At 41.1% G+C, this 21,959-nt stretch overlaps 1 protein-coding gene across 1 annotated transcript in view; it reads left to right on the top strand.

Moving 5' to 3' along the window:
- cd2ap (CD2-associated protein) overlaps positions 1–20,367 on the top strand; it is a 47,408-nt gene extending 27,041 nt beyond the window's left edge. Inside the window, exons 11-19 of the mRNA XM_070925741.1 lie at positions 1,543–1,579; positions 3,665–3,727; positions 6,213–6,363; positions 6,557–6,666; positions 9,295–9,410; positions 10,294–10,377; positions 13,806–14,014; positions 14,688–14,751; positions 17,433–20,367. Coding sequence (XP_070781842.1) covers positions 1,543–1,579; positions 3,665–3,727; positions 6,213–6,363; positions 6,557–6,666; positions 9,295–9,410; positions 10,294–10,377; positions 13,806–14,014; positions 14,688–14,751; positions 17,433–17,474 — 876 coding nt within the window. The 3' untranslated portion in view covers positions 17,475–20,367. The remainder of the gene's footprint in view (positions 1–1,542; positions 1,580–3,664; positions 3,728–6,212; positions 6,364–6,556; positions 6,667–9,294; positions 9,411–10,293; positions 10,378–13,805; positions 14,015–14,687; positions 14,752–17,432) is intronic.
- Positions 20,368–21,959: the final 1,592 nt, after the last annotated feature.

Raw genomic sequence — 21,959 nt, 5'->3', positions numbered from 1 at the left:
ATCCAGCACAGCAGTAAATGTCAGAGTTCAGACATTCAGAAACTAAACGATGTTCATGCTGTTGCTCAGTTGGTACAGAAATTAGTGGCAGAGATACATCTGGAATCAAAGACGCACCTGCATGCAGACTAGAAACCTGCATACTGGTATGAATACCAGGTTTCCTGACAACTCCCATGATGCAACTCCCGTAATCCTACTTAAGATCAACACGTAATAGTGGATTGTACTTTTCATAACAGATTCTTGCTTCCATTCACAGTGTTATGAAATTTAACCAACACAGCTGTATGAACAGCCAGGTTAGTCACTGTGGCCACATTTCATGCCTGCTGGTGCCGCAAGGTTGAATCAATGTAACTACAGTTGACATGCGCAATCACCCTTTGAAAATACATGTTACTGAAATTGGAAATTTTAGATGAAAAACATACCTGTTGCATTCAAACGGTTATTAATCAGCTGAAAGGGAGGATTTTCATACATGTATGCTGTTGAGAATGACACGTGCTGGTAAGAATCAGATGGTATCTTTTGTTCTGCTCATAACTGGTAATGGTAAATGATCTCACTTATATAGCGCTTGTCAACCTTCAAGTGCTTTACAGCTGAGTCTCATTCACCCATTCACTCACACATTCACACACCGACAGCTGCCATGCAAGGTGCTGGCGTCCATTGGGAGCAACTTAGGGATCAGTGTCTTGCTCAAGGACACTTCGATATGATGGGGGCAGCCGGGGTTCAAACACAGGCATTATCATCGCAATCAAAGTTGTATTGTTCCGAGCAGCAAGACGTGTCTACTGTTTGAAGAATGTATCATCAAAGTGAAGCAGATATGCAAAACTGTGTAATTTGGAAAAATAAGAATGGACGTTGACCAATTAAGTGATGAAAAGAATTTGATGAAAAGTAGCATCCAGCAGCCGCCGGCCTGCCTGAGCAGATAAATGTTGCGCAGTGCAAAATGCACTCACTCTCAAAACTAAATTGAGCCCTGTTGGATTTCCAGTGGCATTTGCCGTATTGTACCTCTCCTCCGACCACTTTCCACAGTAGATGGAACCCCTTAATTTTTTAGGTCCTGGTCAGAGTACTGCAGTAAGACCCTGGCTGTATGTGTTTGCAATTTCAGTCAGTAATCTGTGTTTGATGGTGCATGCAGAATTACAGAATCTGCTTTTAAGGCCCCACAGAGCCCTAAAAGCCGTGCATAAGAGTTTTTATTTCAGTTTAGTTTCACGCATGCATATCTCCCTCACCCTCTGACCGAGCATTTAGAAAGCACTAATATACTTGTTAACTAAAGTCAAGTTTATAGCACCTGTGAGGAGACGGTTCAAAATTCTTCACATGGGACATAAGAGGCATTAAGACAAGACAATATAAAAACACACGCATAAATCCGATTTAACTCTCCCTCCCTCCGAGTTGGGGTTTCCGTATTTGAGATAATAGGTGTCAGCATGTGTTAATGAGTCATCCTCCTTGATATCACTCTGACCTATTTTTCCTCTCCCCCCTTTGTCCTCTTGTCAGAAACCGAAGAAGCCACCTCCACCATCAAAAAGCATAGGTAAGGAACACTTGACACCCTCCACCTCATTAAATGCTATCAAGTCAGTTGTAAGTGTGAGGAGAAGGTGCTACTTGATGTGTCTTGCAGCGGTTCTCCAACAAAAGCTTGCTTAAAATTGAATCCATTTACCTTTACACTGCTTTAAAATATGCAGAGGCATGCTGATAAGATTCATATCTGTAGAATCTAATTACTTGTTAGCTTCAGTCTCAGCACATTTCATGGTAACAAATTCTCTCATTTAAAATAAATGTGTTTCCACTCACCCTCAAACACCAAGGGTGATTCAGGGATTAGTAAGTTATCTAGGCATTATGAAGTGTTTTTTCCATAGATTGGTTCACAATGTTAGATTAAATCCATTATGGGATAGTTTTGGAATATCACAAGAGAGACTGCTGGTAGAACAGAGGAAGTCTATATAAATGAGGATATGAAGACTGAGAGCTGGATAGTAGAAGTTTTCAAAAACACAAAAAAAAACCCTTCAGTATTATCTCATTCACAAGCTGTTCGGCAATTAAAACTTCAGCCGAGGGAAACTCCATCTCAGTAATGTCAATGAAAGCAACAGGTTGGACAAGCTTGTTTTGGAAGGTGGAGTGATGAGCCCTCCAGATACTGACAGCCTTTTATGATGGTTGGGAATATTAAAAAGATTACGTTAAAAGAAGGAAACGTTGTGTGGCTGTCTGATGGTTGTTACATGTGAAGGGTGTGACACACAATTTAGGGTTTCTGCGTGGCTCGCCAAGTGACATTTCAGCCTTTTTGAGGCCTTTTTAATACTACATAGAATGCAATTTAATACCATTTTCATAGTCATACCAAGAATTATTTGTTGTCACATTTTTTCAGTACTTCCCAGCAGTAACAATAATTCCTAATGTTATAATTAATTATATTCATGCAACCTGGACTTGGATGGATGGAGTAAAGTGTATTTCATGTTAGTTCTTTTGCAGAGTTGCATCATATGTTTCATTGTTCTGTTTGTTAGGTTTGATAAAATCCAAGGCCATCATGGTGTCATTTTACCATATTTTAGGACTAATAGTATTTCAGGAAAGTTTGATTATCATGTTAATAGTGTTTACTGTGATATTTCTGGCGAATTTTAGATTTTCTGCAGAGGAGGTAGGGGAGATAAAAGTTTTAAGGGGTGTTATAGTATCCAAATGTCCAGTCCGCAGTACATGAAGCACAAAAAGGTCGGGAACCCCTGCCTTTACCTGACGAAGCTGTGTTTCTTGTTTGCATGATGTTTCAGAAATCAGACTACCGCTGAAAACAGTCGTAGTTATGTGCACGTAAAAAACATACTGAGGTCATGCAAGTGGTTTACAAGGTGGGAGAATGTACATGTGCAGAGGTGATTAGTTTGTATTGTTTTTATAGAAACAAGGGACTAAGCCTTAAATGTAGAGTTTTAATTCAATTCAATACTTGGACAGCTTCCAAGGAAACCCTCATTCCAGATTGATGCAGTGGTTTCTCTTCAAGCGTTTTCTAGTTTCACCAAACATGAAAGTCAAATGCAGCGAAGTTTCATGGGGGTTCAGCAGCGCTTCATATCAGCACTAAGATCTCCAGTTTGCAATATGCAAACTTGCATCATGTTTTCCTGCACAGGAAGTAACAGAGTTTGCATTCATATCCTTCTACCACTGCATTGTGTTGCAGTTTGGTGTGTGTATGTCTGCTTCTGAGACATCAGTGAATATGTGTCTGTACACGACTTCCTGTCTGTGTTGAGATTATTTTTAATAAGTGTATACGTCTTGCCCAAACAAAACCACAAAGATGTGCATGCAGCTATACATGCATAGTACTGTGTTTATGTGCTGGATAGAGATAAAAGTGGATTCATGTGTCTGTTAACTCTCTGTCTCTCAATTCTCAATGCCTGGCAGAGGGTGGTGTGTATGTGTGTGTCAGAGAGCAGTGGTTTTCTTTGTTAGATTTGTACTTGTGAAAGTGTGTGTGTGTGTGTGTGTGTTCCTTCTCATTGTCTCTTGAGTCTTGAATCAGTCAGGTCAGACATACGAGGTGACTTTCTGTGGACCATGTTTCGCTTTTCAGCTCTCAAGCCGGAGGTTCCCAGTGCTGACAAGAAGCCTCATCCCATCCGGCCAGAAGACAGAGGTACGACTCTCCCATCCATCTTTACCCCCCCCCCCCCCATCTCATTGTATCCTCTTATGTCCTCATGTTGTTCGCAGCTCTGCAACACACATCATAAGCGTTCCAAATTGGGGACACTCAAGCACTGTGGTCCGTGTCACCTCTAACTCAGTTATTGACCCGGGGACGCAGTAGACAGGCCATTTTCCAGCAGACTTTGTGTTTCCATTTTATTAATCTTTTATGAATCCTCCCCAGTGGTGGAAGAAGTACTCAGATCCTTTTACTTAAGTAAAAGTACCAATACGTTAATATAGAAATACTCCATTACAAGTAATAGTCGTAAGTAAAAGCTGTTAGCATAGCTACAATCACTAAAATGTACTGAAAATATTAAAAGAACAGTAGTGGTTCTGCAGTAAAATGTCCCGTGACTGATTATCACATATGACATTTTTAGTAGTCGACTAGTTTTAACTGCCAACCTAGGGGCCGGGCCCCTCCAAAGAGTCACAAGATGATTAATGGGGGTAAGAAGGAACAAAGTCCTGCTACACAAATTTGTATTCATTTTTTGGACTGGATTTTACCAGAGGTCACAAGCCAAAAAGCTTGGAAACTCTGGTTTAATCTTTAATAATGCGTTGTATTTTTAAAGATGTTTTTTTTTCATGGAAAACTGTCAAACTTGCGCTGCTTTGAAAAACTGCATTTTTGTTGCAATTTGCGCAGCACCCCTGAGGAAGGTGGTTATAATAAAAACTGCGTCACCACTGGCGGCGGTTTACTTCTGTGGTGGTTGCACTGATTGCAGGAAGCAATGATACCTGTGGTCCGTTTATTTTAGTTTTATAATCGCATCACATGTTGAGGCAAGCTCTGTCAAGTCATTTTTGGTAAGGAGACAGATGTGCTGTCAACGCAGTTTCTATCTTACTGAGCCACACACAGGAAATGAGCTGCAAAAATCTCCCATACTGCTGTGTCGGTGTCACATCTTTTGCACCTCACAAGAATTTCATACCTAATTAATTGTCTATTTTGAATTTAGTTTGGCTATATAGTGCTTTTTTAATCTATATTAAAACAGATTTATAATAGTAGAATATCAATAGTTCATTGATATATATTTATGAAATGGTAAGGGGTAAAATAAATGTAGGTTCTGTCTGGCACAACATATAAACATAAATATTTAGTGTTCCTGGAGAAACAATAATTATATGACGATTATTAAATGAACACAAATCATTTTAAAAGAAGATACAAAGATGAGTGAATTAAAACAAAGGCAGTGTATTGAGAGGTTGGTTCTCTGATCTCACGCGATAGCATGACTCCTAACTGTTCAGTATAGTATTATATAATGCCCTTTTTTGACTGTGTGCTGTAATTCTCTAGTCATTAGTCATAGACATCATTTTTTTTATTTGTGAAGGCACCACAGCAGGCAGATTTCACTCTTAGTGAGCCAATCACATGCTCAAGTCATAAATTATTTGAATTGCAACAGTGATTGCAGGTCTGTTTTTATACATCTTGTGCAAGAAAAGAAGAAATGTTATGACTGTAGAAAAGCAGTAAAACCAATTTCCCGTGCTCTGTTTTGTAAGCCTGCTTTGACACGTTATGGTGTTATGTGGCCAGTTCTCATTCGATTGCACTCATTTGAAATGTCAGTATAGCCTATCACACAACACAGCTGTCTGCATATTAACAAGAATACCGATAAGTAACAAGAAACTGCAGCACAGACTTAACTCAGACAGACTGAGCGGGTGGATGAGTGTCCCTGTACTTGGTGGGCGTGCTGTGATTGGATCAGATGACCTGCTGGGGGCGTGGCTGAGTGTGGTGACTGTATAGTTGTGACATCACAACCTTACAGAAGTCCTGACGGGTCGTTTAAAGGCACAGTTTCTGAATACGGGCTGTTTGCATTTCTCCGTGGACTGAGCGTTTTGATACTTTCACAGTATTTATTTTACAATATGGGACCTTTTTTAAAGCATGAAACATGTTGCTTTAACAAATAGAGCTGGCTGACGAGCAATAATGTGATAATAAAATGAAGAATCCCTCTCAACCACAAGAATGGCTGCAGCTGTTGTTTATTTTCCTGCACTCTTTCAGGGCATAGTGAACTGTTTTTATGACTAATTAAAGCATTGCCAATAGAACAAAATGTCATCAGGAGGTAAAATGAAGTAACAGAACTGTTGACTAAAAGCTGTGGACAAACTTTATCTTCAGACAAAACATTCATTAGTCCTGGTTGTTTCAGCTCTGCACAAAAACAAAAAACCAATTGACTTTGTGACTCAGGCTTAAATTACCTCAGTTACTGTTGTGTAATTATAAAGTTGATTGCAGGAAGGTGAAATGTTTTGTTGACGGTCCCATTTCTCCTCTCTTTTTTCTTTTGTTTCTCTTTTCTCGTTCACAAAATTTGGTCCATTCCTCCTTTCCCAACTCTCTCCTCTCAACTCTCCTTTCTCTGCTTCAGCTGATAGGCCTGTGCCAGATCACAAACCATCCAAGCCTGCAGCGCCGGTGGTCCCGCCCAAGAAACCAGTCCCCCCTCCAGGGAAAGGCAGACCGGGAAGCCTCCCACCAAAGAGGCCTGACAAGCCTCTCGCTCCCTCGCCAAGCCTCAAGTGAGTCTATTACCTCTGTGTTTGTTTATCTCTCGGTCCAGCACCTGTTGATCCACGCAGCCTGTTTGTCCGTCTATCTGTACGCCACTGACGTCTTAAACTATGAACTTGAAGAGTCCACTAATTTCATGCCGTTTCTTGTATCCACACTAAGTGTTTTTTTCCCTTTTACATTTCTCCCTGTTATCTGCAGGCACAATGGAGAGGTGCCTTCCACACGACCAAAGTCCGACTTTGAGCCATTATTGCCCACCAAACCCAAAACACTGTCTGGGGACTGGGGGGAGAAGTCCTCGGATATGGGTATGTACAGTGTGGCCTCCAGACTATGTCAAACTGCAGTCACAATCCTGACATTTAGGGTAATTAGTTTTGCTTGATATCATGTCAAAATTATTTGATCTAAAGATGACATTTAGTATGAAATAAAATGTCCACGTTCTCTCTCATTCCAAGAGTGAGCTGCATTCAGATACAAAATTAGTTTTCTTCTTGCTTTGACTACTGGTTTTTATCTTTTTGGCAGTCAATAAATGAGTTCCCTGAACGATGTTTGCTGTGACAACAAGCACCTCCTCTGTGACAGCTCACAGACTGATGGCTTAAATTACCACCTATTTTCCTCCAGATGTTCTCCCTTTTGCTCTTGTCTCTATACATGAATGAAGCCATGCAACTCAGAATTACCACCAATATTCATTCATTCGTGTGACTTCAGCAGACGTGTCTTCTGTTCCTTTTACAGCTCCAAAATCTACCCCTGCATTTCTCCTTTTTGTTTGCATGCTGCATCTAAGCATCTAAATACTTGAAGTGAATGGTTGTTCACCACTTCACTTGTTGTGGTGCCTGGAGAATATCAGTCAGACCAGGTTCATACATTTGTTTATTATCTTTTCTTGTTAAAAGAGAAGGAAACCTACCCCAAATGTTTCCCACCAAGAGTTCCCTCATATCAGCCTTTAGAACAGTTTGCAGCAGCCAGGTTTTGCATATTTTATAGTTAAAGTCAATTTAGGAAATTTGATCTGTACATCAATATGCAAATGAGTCCCTGCAATAAAATTGTGAAAGACATGAGGAAGACATGAAAAGTATCACCTCCGATGATGAAAGCAGAGCTCGGTTTAAGTCAGAGAAACACAAAATACAGGAGGAGAGGAAACTGAAAAGGAGCAGGAACAGACATCATTGAAAACATGACTAGTTTAGAGGTTGATGTCTTGAGAGTGAAAGAGTTGAGTGATAAATCGAGGCACAGGGGAACAGATCGGGAGGCAAAAAGGGCACAGAGAAAAGACATCTGAGATGGATTTAATAGAGCCGACCTGAAGGTGTATCACTGGAGAGTTCTCTGTTTGTGACAGATGCCTTGTAAAGGTGATAGAGAGCTGCTAAAACTCCACACCCCTTACCAGAAGCCGGTCTGACGCGCATCGCCATGGAACATGAAAATTCAATCTTTCCTGCAATCACAGGCAATGCTGTCTAACTGCAGCACTTAACCACTCTGTAGCTGCAAAGTGCTGTTACACAACAGTCGCTAAAGTTTGTCAGCATTACATAATATAAGTGGGAATCACTCATTCTTTCCTCTGTTTATGTTTGTTGTGCTCATATGTACACACTCATAAACAAACAAGGTACCATGTATTTGCAGGTTAATGCACAATGTAAATTCTCAAACAATAGAGTAAAAGGGCTAAATCTTTTCCTTTACTAGGGTTGAGTCTTTATTTGTTCATGCTATTATTATTGGAACTGAGTTTTGTGGCATTTATTCTTCAAGGCTTCTCCTTGATCTACTGTGGCTTGGATTACACCTCATTTATACATCCCTTTGGACTAAAAACTTCTGCCAAATGAATAAATGTATCTGAGACTCTGCCAATACTTGAATATTCTGGCATTTATTTGAGAACTTACAGTCACTTAGCAGTGACTCACTGTCTGTTTTAGACTGCGTTCAGACCATAGACTGTATATAAAGATGGACAACATGACAGCTCCCCTAATTTTTCTGATAAGCTTGATTTTAATTAGTTATTTGATGCTATAAAAAAGGGGTGAAACGTCATGATTGACAGCTGTGATTGACTGTGGCGTGCTCTCGATTGGGTCGGGCGGGTGTATGGGCAGGACCTCGCACCGTGGCTCCAAAGCCTAGACTCTGGCTCTAAATGACGCCATGAACGCATCGTCCATCTTGATATACAGTCTATGAGTCTGACCGACAATAGCACTGCTCTAAAATGTAGAGAGAACACCCTGTAGCATTTACCAGTTAGTAGTGTGCCAATTATGCTGTTTCCCTTCCAAGAGTTGAGATGAAAAGAGAGAAAGTGATTGAACTTAACCAGCAAAGAATCAGTGCACATACTAACACATACTATAGGCACTAGGTTTGTGTATTGAGCCGGGCAACTATTCTCCAACTGAAAAAAAGAAAGAAAAAAAACCCCATACATGGCTGTACATGGTGATAACCCACTTCAACATGAATTAAAGGAATTAAAGGAATGTCGGCACTATATGTGTGCAGAGTTCATAATTATTGAAGCCAAGCTTCTACTACCTAAAGAGGAGGAGGTCAAGGGAGATAAGAGGCACTGTGTGTAATCATAGCCAGCACTAAATGTGATTTCACCCTGTACAACCAGAGTCATTGCATTTAGACTGCTGTTTAAAATTTTTAAATTGAATGTTAATGCATTCAGAGAGCCCACAGCCTATTGAAATGTACTTACAGCTCTGTTCTGCTGCTCTGTTTGTTAATTTCATTAGCTGACAGGAAATAAACCTGTGCCCGAGCTGTTAGCAATTAGAATGAAATTCAATTAGAGGTGTCAGTTCACCAGTGGATGTTCTCTTAGTCACAACTGACATTTTCCTCTGTTATTTTCCGTCTGTTCCTCCCTCACCTATTCTCAGATCTGATGAGTTTTGATGAGTTGTCGTCTACCTCGGAGAAGCTCTCTCACCCCACTGCTAACAGACCAAAGATGCCTGGCAGGAGGCTGCCCGCCCAGTTTGGTGGAGGACATTCGGTGAGCACACACACACACAAGCACTCAGCATACTCACAAACAGATTGTGATGCTACAGTTAGACCTAAAATTCACAATTTATGATTTTCACATCATTTTGTACACGTTGGGATCTTAAGAATAAGCGAAATATGGGAAATTATTAGTTGCTTTCCAATTTGCATTTTACTGCAGATTTATTTTCATTGTGAGGGACTGGATGTCACATTGCTGTTGCAGGTGGATAGTCGAATGTCAGCCGACTTCTACATACTGTATATCAAATAGGGCTCGCTTCACCTTCGCTGCTCCAACTCCATTCTATGGGGAAATACTGAACCTGCACCACAGCATGCATCAGATTTCCTTCAATCTGTTTTGTTTGTTTAGTCTGCAGTCCCTCTTATTATGTTAGATCTGTTTTTTCTTTTCTTCTTCTCAAATTCATATGCCTTTCCATGGATTTCCTTGGTGTCTTAAGGCCCTCCGCTCTTTCTAACCTGTCACCTCCCTTCACTTAATCACCCTCTTTCACGCCCAATCACACACAACGTTGTGTGAGGACGCAGCAACTGCAGTTTTTTTCCCGTCCCCAGTAGCACATTTTATTGAAACATGGATCCACAATTTGCACCTTGACAGCCACTTCCTGACCATATGAGAAGTGGTGAAATGTTGACTTGACCTCTGCCTTCCTCTCCTCTAATCATCTTTCAGAGCAATGGCTTGTGACAAGGCATCAATCAGCTGCACTTAACCAAATAATTGTATGAGATAAACTTCCTTGGCAGAATATTATATTGTTTTTTGCTTGCTTGCATCAGTCAGGTTAGCCAGTCATTTAATAAAGATCTATAAAAATATTCAGGTAAATCAAACAATAACTAAAACTCTTCCCTTGCAGCCCAACAAGGAGGTGAGTGTCGAGAAATCCTTCAAGATCGATGAAGAGGATGCAGCCAAACCAAAGCTAACAGAAACCAGAAAGGTAAGTTGGGAGCACCATTAATCACCTATTTCAAGATAGTTTCAGATGGCAAACACTGCAAATGGCATGATGTCCTTTTAATGGAAACTCTGACTGATAAATGAGTCAATTCCAGTGATCCTCTCCTTGTGATACTTCAGTCCCACAGTCTGCATAAAAAGTCTTAGGGGTAGATTTAGATGAATATTGATGTGATAATAATAACTTGAAAAACATTAGTAGCTAATGATAAAGCTAGTTAGAGTCTGTTAAGTTTAGCTCAACTTCATTGTTTTTTCTCCCCCTCCCGGAAAATCCTGGCTCAAACACTGAACACTTATTTTCAACATCACAAAGCGTGATGTTGTCCTGCTGTCCTGCTCTGGTTCCAGTTGCGCTGGATTTAATTTGAGCCTCACCATTAACCTTGTGTGACAAATGCTTTACCCTTGGGATGCAAGCATCAAAATGACCGGATAAAAACGTCCTATGAGCAGTTTGCACAGTGTATGAGGTCACATTCTCCTGTTGTTGTACTCAAAAAGTCTCCTAAAATACAATATCCACCTACTGTCCACAAGAATGGGAGTGGATTCCCCTCAAAACGTGAAGTACAAAAGTTAAAAAGCCTTTGCTATGGTGGCTTCATGATTAAAACCGAAAAGAAATAGGCATTCTTCATTTTATCAATGGATTTATTACTTAGGTCATTTATTTCAGCAAGAATGGGAAACATTCACTGGGTCAAACCTTCATAAAACTGTGAAAAATCAATATTATCACTGAGGCTGGGTAAACTGTCAGCTAACGAATCCAAAAAGTTTCCCTTTGTAATAGCCCTTCAATCTATCACCATCCCTAACTACAGGGTCAGGAATGACTTCAGTGATCATGGCTTTAAGAGATGCACAATCACCACTCACATAATGCATCACTGTAGTCTCCGTAGTTTTTTATTGCAATATATTCCTTTTTGAAAGCATAAAACAGACCTCAGCTGTGCAGAGATAAAGCATGTGTCACAAGAGAACAAAGTCCTTCCCTCCACTTGCTGTTATTCCCCTGTGTAATGAAAAAAATAGAAGAAGCTAAAGTTCACACAAACTTGTGCAAATGGCGGAGTCTGAGCAACATACAGCGACAGTAAATCAACAACATGAAAGATATTAAAGGTTTTTCACAATCAACATCACAAAGTCCACCTGAGAAACACAAGAGAGTTAATTGGCACCTTCCTGACAGTGAAACAGCTCTCTGCAGTGTGTTTGTGACAGAAGTAAGCGAGGAGAGAGGGAGATGGAAAGAGACGCAGAGAGAGATGGGAGGACCACCACCTGCTGTTCAGTCTTTCCGTTCAGCCGTTCATTAATTGCCTTAGATGCTATCTAGTCTGGATTGGTCATGGTCAACCAAGACTAATTAGACCTGGCTGTTCAGCTGGGGGTACACAGGATCAGACCACCACTGTTGTTAAAAACAAACACAGACAGAGCAGTCAGAATAAAGCCTCGCTTGGAGCACTCATAACCCAGCGACTCAAACGTCCAGAGGTGAAATTACAGGACATGGACTCTGTGTGCCCTCTTAGTGTTTCAAAATGAAATTCTGACCCTTGTAACTTTCTCACCGGTGAAGGTGAAGGAAGAGAGCAGCACAGAGTATGTGAGCCCTCCGGGGCAGGAGAGGTTACACCCATTGAATGCCTTGTTGAAACTGAATAACTGAGGTAGAAGGTGCATCAGAACAGACCTGCTTTGATCTAACAAAGCAAGACTCACAAACAAAACAAAACATCAAGCAATATACGCGCTAAACCAGCATTACCATGCCAAACATATTTACTACCACCAGTGTTAGTCCCCAGTAAAGACGAGGACAAACTCCCATTATTTTTATTAGTTAAAAGAATGAGTGGGATAGTTCACAGCCCATCCTCACTTACTCACCTGGGCGTTCCTCACCTTTTTCTCCCTACCGCCTGTTGTTTTAAGGAATAAGGCCGTGCATAGTGAGTGTAAGTTACATAGCGAGTTTAAATCATGATGTTACGATGGTAGAGGGGCTCAGTGGCTGTGATGACTGTGAGCCATCGCCCAACCCTGACATGAATGTTGAGAGAGTCACTGGGCATTATAATCATTCATTCATCATTCAAACTCCATCATTAACAGATGGGGGACAAAATCCACAATCCTCTGTCAAGTTAAGTTAAGCTGAAGCTAATATGAAGCGCCAACACCCAAAGTTAGTCAAATACAATGTCCTCGTGTTCTTGTGTAGTTGCATTGCCTGTGTTTTGCCCCAGCAACAAATCTACATGCGACTGTCAAAATGTATCCACTTTGCATTGGCTCAGCAGGGACACACTGTCCAAAGAGTTTGTAGTATGAGACAGTAACTTGGAGTGAAGAGTGGAAGATACCCACTCAGTTTGGCTAACTCAGACTGCTGCCTGCTCATAAAAGCTTTGGCTGAACGTTCGTCTTATGGTGCAGTTTTGCCAGGAAGGGATTGCTTCATGGCCAGTATGCACAGGAGGGTTTATTACAGTAAGCCATAACTTTCAATGTACAATACGCATGATGTATGGCGTGTGAGTATTGCATTAAAAGACTTGGAAAAAATCTGAACCTATAAAAGGGTTTAAAAGGGGATTCATTATTGAGGCTGCCTGATGGCAAACCGCTTAACTGTCAAGTGTTTTAATAGGAACAGTGACTGATGTAACATCAGCAGGACTGGTATCACGTCAACCGCATTTATGTCCATGTGCGTCCTTGTGCACGTGCCCAAGATATTAACAAAACGGGGACGTAAAACACTTTCTTTCTTCACAGCACTACTGGTAGTCAGAAACTCCACAGAGTACCACAGAGTTCACACCATGCTGTATGGACAGCAGGAGATTAGAACTGCTGCCTATAGAGATTACGCCTCACTAAGCTTAGCTCCAGAGTAAAGAAATGGACACTTAAAAAAACGTTGGGGTTGCGCAGTGATAGAAGCATTTCTGTTCCGTGAGACAGACACGTGATGGATGTCATATAAGCTTTAAAAAAAAAAAAAAAAAAAACTCAGACAGATGTTTGAAAGAAAACAATGAAGAAAGGGATATTGTACTACGGTTGCAGTGCATTAAACAAATAACTCAATGCTCATTTGACAGTTCAGTGATGCAGAAAATTAAGGTGTACAGAGATGTGGGAAAAAGTGAAATGATCAATGAGTCACCATTCACCAACATATACTCTTGACATTTGTCCCCTTAGAAGAAAATGTCACTGCAAATCAGTTATCCTGTGATGAGGTTTATATCATGAAAGCAGGACGACAGTGCCCTGCACAAAGGAATCATTTCAACATGCTGTTCATCCCTCCAGCAGAGTTCCACACACTTCGAAGTCTGCTAACTCTGTCTTCTGTTTTTCTCCCTCATTTTATCTTCCCAGCCTTCCACAAACACCTTATCCCAGTCACCGTCACTCCAGAAGCCCGCCGAGACCAAGCCGAGCCCCGCAGGAGCCCCGAGCTCCGACGGCGCGTTGCAGGGCAGCAGGGCCCGGCTGGAGCCCGAAGAGCCGAACTCCCAGCTGGAAGAGCTGAGGAGCCAGATGAAGGAGCTGCTGCTGTCTGTGGAGCTGCTCAAGGCCCAGCAAATGTAATGAAACCCACTGTGGACGAGAGCAGGGCTTGAATATGCCAGCTTGAAAAGCAGAAATGGAAAACCGAATGCGTCACGCTGTCGCTCTTGCACCTATCATGCGCCTTTCTAAGAATACATTCTGTACATTTGGATGGTGACAAGACAAACAGTGACAGAATGAGACCTGACAGAAGTTACAAGCTGGTTTTGAGCTCAAGATTTTCAGTCACTCTGAATTAGTAATACTTTTAAGTCAAGCATTTACATTGCCCACAGCAATTTTCCAATTAACATCTCCCCATATCTGACATCATAGTGAAGTTAGTTACCTAATACTCTTCTGTATTATTATATATCACAATATTATACTGTACATTGGTCAGACCGTTGTTTTTTAAAGAATGAAAGTCAGCTATTTGGCTCGGTAGAAACGTATGTAATGTGGGTCACGAAGCATGAACTGTGAATTCAGTTAAATGATTTAAATGCAGTGCTTCATGCTGATACTGAATTGCACTGACATTTGGTTTTGTTTGTGTAACTTAAGCTCACAGTGTGTTAGCAGTTAAGCTTTAATTTAATTTTTTTTTATCTTCAAAGAACACACAGTAGTAGAACATGAGTTTGAACTTTTTGTGTATGCTGCAGGGATACACATGTGCTAATGAGTGTGTGTGTTTATCTCCAGGAAAGAGATGGCGGAACTACGAGGAGAGCTGGATGAAGAAAAGTTAAAGCGCTTGGCCCTCCAGGTAATATTGATCTCCAGAGCAACACATGCTAGGCTGTCTATGTTCATTACTCTCATTAGTTTAGCCATATATTGATGCTATTTGTCCACACATGAATTCCAGAACAAGCACACCGACTGGCATGCCCACAATTAATGCAATGCATAAAAACCTACCTACCTAATGCATATTTTACTTGATGTTTTAGATAGCTAGCATTAACAGGATAGCTAGCAAGCGAATAATTGTGTTACGTGGATGTAGTTCACTCGGCAGATCGAAGAAATAGCTACCTAGCAAGCAACGTCAGGTACCGACTGTGTTTGAGGATGTGTTTATGTTCAGCCTCTGAACTCACTCACCAGAGACTCCAGTTCTTTGTGTTATTTCCCTCCAGTCTTTGTTCTTTTTCCCCTCTCCTCTTTGTACGTTCATGAAGTAAAGCATATTTCTCCTCTAGTCAGCAGTCAACATGGACAAAGACAGACTAATTACATTATAACACGCGGCAGTGGAGGTCGGTACCTCCACAGCTTTACTATTGATATTTATTCATAGACTGTTTATAGACAGTTTTGGTGAGTTTTATTTTGTTTCTGTCAAGTTTGACTGAAGTGCGTTTTACGATGATCTGCAAGAGAAAATTGGTGTTTTTGTCAATGGAGTCTGGTGGCTTTGAGGAGAGCGATACGGCTGTTTCTGGTTGGGGGTGTGTGTGGCCGACGTGCCCATTTGTTTTAGTGTGAGATGCTGATGCTCGAATGCTACATCTAGTGGTTCTGAATATCGTATATAGTAACTTTAAGGTTTGTTTTTAATAATTATTAAGTGTTCACTTATGTTGGTCAATATTACATTTGGGGTAATGACATTGATCATAGATTAGCAATTATGTTAGCAAGCAAGTTTATTCCACTGCATTCTTATTAATAGTAAGGTGAACACTAATAATCTAATAATTAAGTGTTAATTTATCTGGTGTATCGTTTGCAATCGTCCTTAAAACTCATTTTGTCCTGCTTTCTCCTGAAAGTCACCAGAAATGAGCACTTACATTTTTTTTGTTTTGTTAATTAGCTACTCTGGGGGAGCATACCCCCGGACCCCCCCTAGCAGGTCTGTGTCCCTAAACAATTTGCATCCCTGGTAATAGAAAAATACAGAAACTGTAGCCCGTGTGCCATGTGATCTTCATTAAATTCAGGGTCAAGTTAAAACATAACAACTGGGCCGACGCTATCTGCTGATGAAGATCATGTGGCATCTTTGAAAGCTACTAAATGCAGTTTTATTGTAGTAAAACAATGTCATTGTCAGTAATCATTTTACTCATAAATTAACCATTTTATATTGTTCTATCACATAAAACTCTTTAGAAGTGTTTTATTTTTTGAGGTCCCTCAAGCGTCTCCCTTGCTGCGGTGAACACATTCAGCCTCCCTGTGCTCTGTCGTGACCCGGCATCAGGAGTCTCACCCTTCGATTTTTCTGGTGAAACAGCGGCAGAGGCGGTCCGGTGCTTCCCAGCACGGCACCAATATAAATCACATCACAGGAGAAAAGAACCCCTGCACAGAGCCCCAGGCATACACAGTCCACACACACACACTCAGAGAAATATAACTTCAGATTAGTTTAAACCCCCTACAGTTAACGTCTACTTTCACAGATAAGTAGAAATAAAAGTTGATGGAGAAAAAAAAAGAGATTTCCATCAAACTTATTGTCTGTCAGGACTTAAGCGCTCTCCTTTTGGTTTTCATTCAGATATTTCCATAGTAGTAGCAGTTGTAAAAGTAATTAGAGTTACAGGAACGTACAATGATGGGTTGAAGGGCGAAGCAGGATATAGTCTATATAGACCCTCACAAAATAAAGCCCACTGCTGTGAGAAAGAAGAGACGATACGCACTGTAACTGTATTAAGACCGAGAAAACCTGAGACCTGATGCAGCCCCGGTGCAATTTAACCAACACTTGTTACACTCACCAGGATGCGCAGCAGCTCTCCTCCTCCTCCTCAGTTAAATATCTAACAGGCGCACCTGGCTTTAAAGGGAATGGGAGATGACACACTGATTGGTTTAATTCATGTTGTACCCAAAACACACCTATGACTAATGATGCGTCATGCGCTATAGATGGTTTAAATAGGGCCCTGTTTGTCTGATGGTAGATCTGCAGATCTGTCGAGTTAATGTTGTGTTTTTCATGGAAGAAAAGAATAACATCCTTGAACTAAATTGGCTAATCTGTTCTGGTCTAGTTTCTATCTAAAAGTGATCCCATGTTTCTTTTTAAAAATTTGTTCACAACATTCTTGGAAATTTCCACCAACTTGTCCTTGAACTTTTATTGAAATCTGAGATGTCCTGTGACCCAACAAACATGGGACCAAAGACATAGCCACATTGCTGGGGAGTACAAAGGGTTATTGTGCTGTTTGAACATCCTTTTTCAAAGACATTTGCTGCTCAGCTTAGGTTCTCCTACAGCAGGTGGCTTCATTGTCATTCACCTAATCCCTGCCACTAAAAAAACCCTCCACAGCGGGACCCCTCCACTGCCGGGCTTCACAGAGGGGGTAATGTTGGTTGAATCTTGGGCTCAACCTACTCTGGCAGATACAGCACTTGGTATTAGTCTTTTTCAGTGTTATAATCTCCATGCTAAGTGTGTGTCGTGCAATTGTGTCCTCGCAGATGGAGATAGAAAAACTAAAGCGGATCACCCATTCGACGTGAAGCCCGCGCTCCAATCAACAGCAAGCCTCAAGGTCAGCTGCTGGCCTGTCGACCAACCAGAGCAGGAGGGCGGTGACGGACGGATAGTTGAATGGACGGAGAGAGGGTGGGGAATCAGATGAACCACCTCGAGCACAATCCTTTTTCAGTGATAAAATAAACTCTCCCCATATTTGTAAGATTTACATTTTGCACATAGAATTTTTTTTTGAGCTAGATGTAATTAAGTTACAGATGTATATGTTTCTCTGTTTTCTTTTTTTTTTTAATTTTGCCAACACACACAAAAAAATGAGGCCTTACTTCAAGCTACTGCGCTGGACTTCCAACTCTGCCACTCAAGCTCTCTCCCCTTCACTCCGGCGTTCCTTGAACCCCTCAGGGAGGAGGTTCGCTCTCAGTACTACTGACTTTGTATAAAGCAGGGGGCGCTTGTTTTCCTCTCCTAATCTTCTTTCTCATATTTTTTATGATGCACAAATCGTTAATTTTAAAAGTAAGAGAATGTTCGATTTCAGTTCAATAACTTTTGATCCTCACAGCAAATTATTTTTTCCTTTCCTCAGCAGTGCTTCACTCCATGGCTGCAGCGCTTCAGAGAGCTCTGCTTTCATTTTCCTTTGTCTTTTTATATGGTTTCTAGCATTCCTATCCAGGGTAACACTACTGTGCCTGTTAAAAACAAAATTATATTAAGTGTTTGTAATGGGAGCTTACATATACCGTGACGGTGTCTGGAAATTTTGCAGCATGATATTGTATATCTATATTTTTTAAGTCTACTGACATGCCTAGTCAAATACTATATAGAGGGCCTCTTCTATGCTGGTCTCTTCTATTTTTGTCAAGCTGTTTCTCCTGCTGGGAATGTTCTCAGAGGTTTAGCCAGAGTTATAGTCTGCAGGGAATGCAGACAGTCCACATGCAAAAAAAAATGTAAAGAGAAGAGAGAAGAAGGAGGGACGGAGTTCTTCCATTAACGGTTGCTGACCAACACATTGGCATGTTCATCAAAATCACATTATGATCATCTCTACAACCTGCTTTTCCTTACTTGTTTTCAATCAGGCCATCATCCCTCTAATCCCTGCCCTGGCCCATTCTACCTCTCCCTCTCCTATCTCCCATCCCTCTTTGATTCAAAGTGAATCATGTGATCTGAGAGGAGCCTTGTGTTTCTGCTCTTTAATGTGTTATGCATGAGCATGCACAGCACTCCTTGTATGTGGTCCATCTTCTAGTCTACATATCTTCCCACATTCCAAGTACACAAATTAAGCTAACTAAGCAATAATAATGAAATGGTGGAGCAAAGAGTTAAAGCCCCTATGTGTAGAATTAATGTTTTTGGGATTATATAATCTTTCAAATTATTCTTTCAAAGAGATCGTCAGTCTGTCAGTTGATTGGTCGGTCCACCAGACTGAAATATGGCAATAAATGGATTGCCATGAAATTCTGGTCCCACAGGATGAAGTGATCAGTATCTGACAGCTGCATTGACCAAACATTTAGCGTTACCACATGGTGTATCCTTATAACTTTGGGGATCTGACATCACTCAGGTGAGTAACCTCACCCAACAGTGATGTCACGGTGTACATGCAAAACAAAGCTGGTGAAAATTGTAAACATTATACCTGCTAAACACATATACAAGATGTACTTTGAGGCTGACATTTTACAGTTGAAAAACAAACTGTTGTGCTGTTTCACAACATATCTTTGGAGCATGTTAGCGTATAGGTGAAAGTACAGCCTCACAGAGTTACTAGCATGGCTGACACTACCACTGAGAGTCGCCAAAGGATTAAAATGTTCTAATCCTACACAAAGGGGCTTTAAGATGAAGCTTACAAACCGAAAAGGAAATGGGGTGCTTACAGTACACTGCTGTTTATTTTTTTATTTCTCAAGAGCATTTACAGCAGCACAGAACTACTGCTGCCCGTCTGAATGCTAATCTTTTTTTTAATATTTGGCAAACTGGATTTTTATCACCACTAGCAAGGTTCAGAGCGCAGTGCAGGTCAAACTAATGCATAGAAGGATACGAGTTATCCTCCGTCGGCTCTAACCTGCAGCTGTGAGCTCCGAATGTACGGTGTGTGGTTCTGTGCTGATGAACAGCGTATCTCGGTGCTGAGATACTTCTGAGAAAGTGAGACCAGTACAGTGCCCAGTGTAACCTCCTCTGGCCTCCATACGGGTTAGAGGAACATTTCAGCCCTTAGTATTGGTCACGATATTTACAGCAGGTTTCATTTCCAAGTCAAATGTTCTGTAACTGTTTCACATCTACAACTGTGTACCATAAAATAAGTACTGGTTACTTTCATTCCTTGTTTTTTTTTAAATTTTATTTCAAGTATCTTTATACATATCTCACAAATGTCTTAAAGAAGTGTTACTTGGCTTTTAAATCATCCTCAGGCTTCGTTGCATGTGTTAGATGTGTTTGTGCATGCTTTTGCTGGTGTCTGCTCGCAAACATTCAAATGTCCATGAAGTTGAATTCTGGACTCCAGAGTGCTTTGACCACGTTGATACTGTATATCTGACCGAAATGAGCATGGCAGTCATCGCAATACGTTGATGCCTGACATAAAACAAATTTCCTTTTTAGCACGCAGCTCTTTAACAATGTGGCTGGGCAATGAAATAATCACTATGTGGGAAAGAGGGGCTGGGGGTTTCAGGTGACCGCTCTTCATGTAATATCTGTAATAAGACTTAACTTCCACAAATTGTACATTCCAGAGTTTGACACCAAGGAAAGAAGGCACATTTATATCATATTTTCAAGTGATTTTGTTTACAAGAGCTGTATCCTTGCATGAGCTGAGATTCTTCTCAAAAATGAATAAATATCATCTTTATTTACTGTCACAAACTCCCTTCTTTCTTTGTCTTTGTTGCATCACAGGTTTCACAGCTGCACAACGACCTCAAGGCTTTTTTTCATGCTTGAATTCTTAAAAACTTTCTTGGAAGCATTCTTGGAAATATTGAGTGGAAAAGTTCGACTGCTCGGAGGAGCGGTTGACTGGGAAATTATCCCTGGGTGAGGTGTTGAATCTATCTGACTCAGTTGGGCATGTATCAGTCCGCAGTCCATCTACGCGCCAACCCTCACCTGTGGTCACGAGCTTTGGGTAGTGACCGAAAGAATGAGATCACAGATACAAGTGGCTGAAATGAGTTTCCTAGGTAGGACGTCTGGGCTCACCATTAGAGATAGGATAAGGAGCCGCTGCTGCTTCTCGCCGAAAGGGGAGATTTCACACCTGTAATTTTGGTTTTGTAAATCCGGACCAAACGAAGTAGGTGTGAAAGGGCCGTTAGTCTCCTGACAAAAATATCTGGCTCTTGGTTAGAAGTCAAACACTCCATTATATACATATATAACTTCGTCTCTCTGTTGTGTGGTGGTGCAGGTGGGTACAGTGGGTTTAACAGAGCCTTTTCTGTAAAAAAACTGCTGCTCGAAACGTGGTTGATGAGAGATGTGAAGCTGAGCAAAGACTGGAGTTGAAGTTGCGGCCTGCAAAAACCAAAACAATGATCTTCTCTTCCTCTAATTCTCTGTTGTTATGTCACTGCAAACAACCCCTCTCACATTGCACAGTTGATCAGTTGATCCATTGTGCTGCTTGTTAAAAGGTTTAAAATAATACAGTAAAAAGCTCACAAAGGATTTTGATGAGGTAAAGTCAACCATGCATGTGTGTATGAACACATCGATGAAGGTTTGTTCAGATAGTAAGGCTCCTTTTAGCAGAGATCAAAGGCTGCGCAGTAAATGAAACCACAAACTGACGTCAAATCTGAATCCCCTCTCTTCCACTTTCTTTCCTTCCATTCAGCCTCAGTTCGTTTTGTTTGCGTTGACCCTCTTATCAGTATCATGTGATTTTTGCTCGTTGCGTTACATGTTCCTCAGCCTCTTTTTGGTTTCGTCATTTGTCCACATTTTGTGCCACGGGGGCTACTGAACTCATCTCAGTTCAGCTTCAAAACTGTTTTTCCACGCTGGTGTTTTGGTTTTTGCATTTTGTTCTTGTAACTTTAACAATTAAATTCAACCGTGTCTCATCCACATTAGTGCCGCGAAAATAGGATTCCGACACATAAGGTCATCACGTGGATATTTTCCATGCGGATGAGTCGTGTTGTTACGTAAAAGGCCGGGGCATTTTGTGGCAGCAAAAGGCGGCAACCTCTTATTTCGGATGGCTTTGTCAGGCGGTCTGTCTGGGACATTAGGGTAGGGATTAATGTCTGAATGACCTTTTTTCAATGATGGCTTGATAACATACAGCAGCAGCAGCCTGCACATGTAAATCTAGATCAAACTACACAGTGGATCCTGTCTGTGTCGGAGTCTCACACGTTACATCTCTGTAGGACATTCACTTAGGAGGTTTATCAGACAGTATGTGCACACAGACACATGGGGGGGATAAAGGAATATCGGTCCATACA

The sequence above is a fragment of the Enoplosus armatus genome, chromosome 19 (genome assembly GCF_043641665.1).
Source record: "Enoplosus armatus isolate fEnoArm2 chromosome 19, fEnoArm2.hap1, whole genome shotgun sequence".
In the NCBI taxonomy this organism is placed as follows: domain Eukaryota; kingdom Metazoa; phylum Chordata; class Actinopteri; order Centrarchiformes; family Enoplosidae; genus Enoplosus; species Enoplosus armatus.
The sequence above is the reverse complement of the archived record's forward strand: the minus strand, read 5'-3'. Positions and strand labels throughout refer to the sequence as shown.